At 37.1% G+C, this 3655-nt stretch overlaps 1 protein-coding gene across 1 annotated transcript; it reads left to right on the forward strand.

The window, feature by feature from the left end:
- Nucleotides 1-2413: 2413 nt before the first annotated feature.
- On the forward strand, nucleotides 2414-3337 carry LOC110274782 (uncharacterized). Its single transcript, XM_021130073.1, has one exon. The coding sequence runs from the start codon at nucleotides 2414-2416 to the stop codon at nucleotides 3335-3337; it is 924 nt and encodes a 307-aa protein (XP_020985732.1).
- Nucleotides 3338-3655: the final 318 nt, after the last annotated feature.

Consider the following 3655-nt stretch of genomic DNA (forward strand, 5'->3'; position numbering starts at 1 on the left):
TATCAAAATTCAATCCCAACAAGCATTAGATCATGTTAATATTTAGGTGAATGTTATAGTGGCTAAGTTATGATGCCTAACTTACTAAAAAATATAAAAAAATAATATTTAATAAATTTTAATTATTTTATTTTTATTTTATACATTTTATTTTTTACCTGTAAAAATAAGTTAAGCAATTTAGACACAACAATAAAAGACACCATATAATTCACCTAATATTTAAAGCTTTCCCTCTAATTATTTATATATTCCTAGACCAATAGTAAACCTACCTGTCTAGATGCCAAAACTTTTATATATATTAACTTGGGGTTTAAGTTTGAGAGTAATAATTAGTGAATTATATTTGATTACAACGATTTTGTTAGGTATGTATAAAGAGACTTTATAGATTCTGGATAACATAAAATGAACTATGTTACGCAAGCTAAGTCATCATAAAAGTCATATAAGTAGCTAACATTTTATTATAGAATTTCAGTAACATATATGAAAATTATATATTAGTTTAATTTCTTATAACTTCAAATTAAATATATATATCAAGGTTCCGAAAACCGGATTGGACCGGCCGGTTCGACCGGTTTAACCGCAAATCGGCGCTACAAACAGTCCGATCCTTATCTGAAAACCGTGCAGAGAAGAACTGGTAAACCGGCCAAAAACTGGCCGGTTGGATCGAATCGGTGACCGGCCGTTTACTTTAAACGACGTTGTTTTATAATTTAAAAAAAATAAAAAAATGAACCCGACACGACCCGCTCGTGGGGCATCCCACCCCCCTTTCTTCCCCCGACCCCATTCATTCATGATTCATCTGAATCATCTCCAATGGAGAACCCTAGCCGCCCTGAACCATAGCCCCCCTGTCGCCATCCTTCGTCCCCTGGTGTCGCCAATTGCCATCCTCAGCCCCAGTAACCCTCCAATCTCCATCGTCGCCTGGTTCCTGCCCAGTAGCCCTCCATCTCCATCGTCTTTATCTTCTCAACACCAGCACGCAGTAGCCCTCTCATCGCGCGGTCCTCAACAATCAACACCGGTAGCCCTCCATCGACCCCAGGTGAGTGACTCGTCCTCTGCTCATCTTCTTTGTTCTTCGCCTCTGCTCATGTTCTTCCATCGACCCCGGTAGAAACATACATGAAATTGATAACTTCCTCTGTGAACTGAACTTAGGTTTCTGTTTAATTTTCTATGAACTTCATCTGTGAACTGTTCAATTTCTGTGAACTTGCTCTATGAACTTCCTCTGCTTAGTGCTCATCTTCTTCCCTCTTTGCTCCTCTGCTCAATTTCTATTTGTTGGTTAGCATAAAAAATTAATAATCTAAAAATTAACTGGCTGTGGTTGGTCTTCTATTTTGCAGCTCAATTCCTGTTTGTTGCACAATTTCTATTTGTTGGTCAATTTGTGTTTGGTCTTCGCTCAATTTCTGTTTGCTGCTCAGCATAAGAAATAAAAAATCGGAAAATTAAGCTGGCTGGTCTTCTATTTTGCAGCTCAACTTCCTCTGTGAACTGAACTTAGATTTCTGTTTAATTTTCTGGAACTTCATCTGTGAACTGTTCAATTTCTGTGAACTTTCTCTGTGAACTGTTCAATTTCTGGAACTTCATCTGTGAACTGTTCAATTTCTATGTATGTTCATTGTGTTGTGTTGTGTTGTGTTGTGGCCTGTGGGCTTGTGGCTGTTTTTACTTTTTAATTCCATATATGTTTTACTTTTATTAATTTCAGTTATGGAAGATAGTATTAATCAAGAAGCAACTACTGATAACAATGCTTCTGTGAATAATAACATGCCTGCCGATATTCCTATTCCGAATGATGCTGCTAATCCTAATTCCCGTAGTGCTAATGATAGTCAGTCACAAGGTTCTTCTAACCTTAGGGGAAAAACAGATTTAGCTTGGAAATATGTTGCTCTACAAATGGTGAATGGAAAACCACAATATCAATGTTTATTTTGTCTACAAGTTTTCAATGGAGATGGAATTCACAGGATGAAGAAATATCTAGCAGAGATTACTGGAGACGTGAAAAAATGTCCTAAAGTTCCATATAATGTGAAAAAACAGATGGAAAGTTTGTTGAAAGATATTCAGACCAGCAAAAAGAAAAGAAAAGTAAGTTTTGGTGAAGAGGGTGGTGATGAGGTAGAGGATGCAATTGATGAGGCAATAGCTCAAGAAAAACAGGAACAGCAGCGTACCTCGAGTCAGCAAGGAGTTGGAGGCGATCCAAAGAAAAAAAGCCAAAGTCATTCCTCCTATGTTTGCACCAAGAACAACTCCAGGAGCTCAACCAAGTATTAAAAGTGTTATGCAAAACAAAGAGAGGATACACGAGGTTGATAAACGATTTGCTCGGTGGCTTTTGGATTGTAAAATTCTATTTAATGCTGTGATGTCGCCATATTTCCAAGATATGTTGGATGGTGTTGCTGGTATTGGACCTGGTTACAAGGGGCTTTCTTATGATAAGTTAAGGGTTCATTTGTTGTCTGATCTTAAAAGAGAAAGTCAAATGCTAGTTGATAATTATAGGAGTGCATGGAAGGAAACTGGATGTACCATCATGGCTGATGGTTGGACAGATCAAAGACAAAGAACGTTAATCAATTTCTTGGTGTATTGTTCTAAAGGTTTGTGCTTCGTGAAATCAGTAAATGCTTCCAGCATGGTAAAAAATGCTTCACACTTGTGTAATTTGTTTTCTGAGGTGATTGAATGGATTGGCCTAAATAATATTGTGCATGTTGTGACTGACAATGCGGCCAATTATGTTGCTGCTTGTAGGCTTATCAATAGAAAATATGATAATATCTATTGGTCACCATGTGCTGCTCATTGCCTTAATCTTATTTTAAAAGATATAAGCAGCATGGTACATATTTCTAACCTTGCAACTCGTGCTTCAAAGATCACAGTATTTGTGTACAATCATACGGTTTTCTTATCTTGGCTAAGACAAAGACCTCATTGGAGAGAAATTATACGTCCTGGTGCAACTCGGTTTGCAACTGTATTTATTACATTGAAGAGCATCTTTGACCGTAAAAAGGAGTTGCAACAATTGGTTGTAGATTCAATTTTCACTGATCATAAATTAGGAAGGAATGCTACTGGTAGAGCCGTGAGTGCTATTATTCTGGACTGCAAATTTTGGGACGATTGCTTTACTATATGTAAACTTGTGGGCCCTCTGATTTACTTGCTGAGGGTTGTTGATGCTGATGACAAACTATCTTTGGGATATATTTATGAAGGAATGCTAAGGACAGAAGATGCAATTAAGGAGATGTTTAGGCAATCCAAGACTGCATATTAGCCGTACACAGATATTATCAACTCAAGATGGGACAAGCATTTGAAGAAAGATCTTCATGCGGCAGCTTACTTCCTAAATCCTAAATTCTTTTTTAATGAAAATTATAAAGAAGCACCTGGTGTTATGCGAGGTTTGCTTGATCTTGTTACCTTGTATTGCAAGTGTAACAATTTGGATTTAGTTCAGGCAATGAAAGAAATACATTTATATAGAGATCGGAAGGAAAGTTTTGATAGACAAGAAGTTATTCCAGCTGCATCTGAACTTAAACCTGGTAAGAGAGGTTATTCGGAGGCTCTGTTCCATGTCTATAAAAGA

This window comes from Arachis duranensis, chromosome 8, assembly GCF_000817695.3.
Source record: "Arachis duranensis cultivar V14167 chromosome 8, aradu.V14167.gnm2.J7QH, whole genome shotgun sequence".
Taxonomy (NCBI): Eukaryota; Viridiplantae; Streptophyta; class Magnoliopsida; order Fabales; family Fabaceae; genus Arachis; species Arachis duranensis.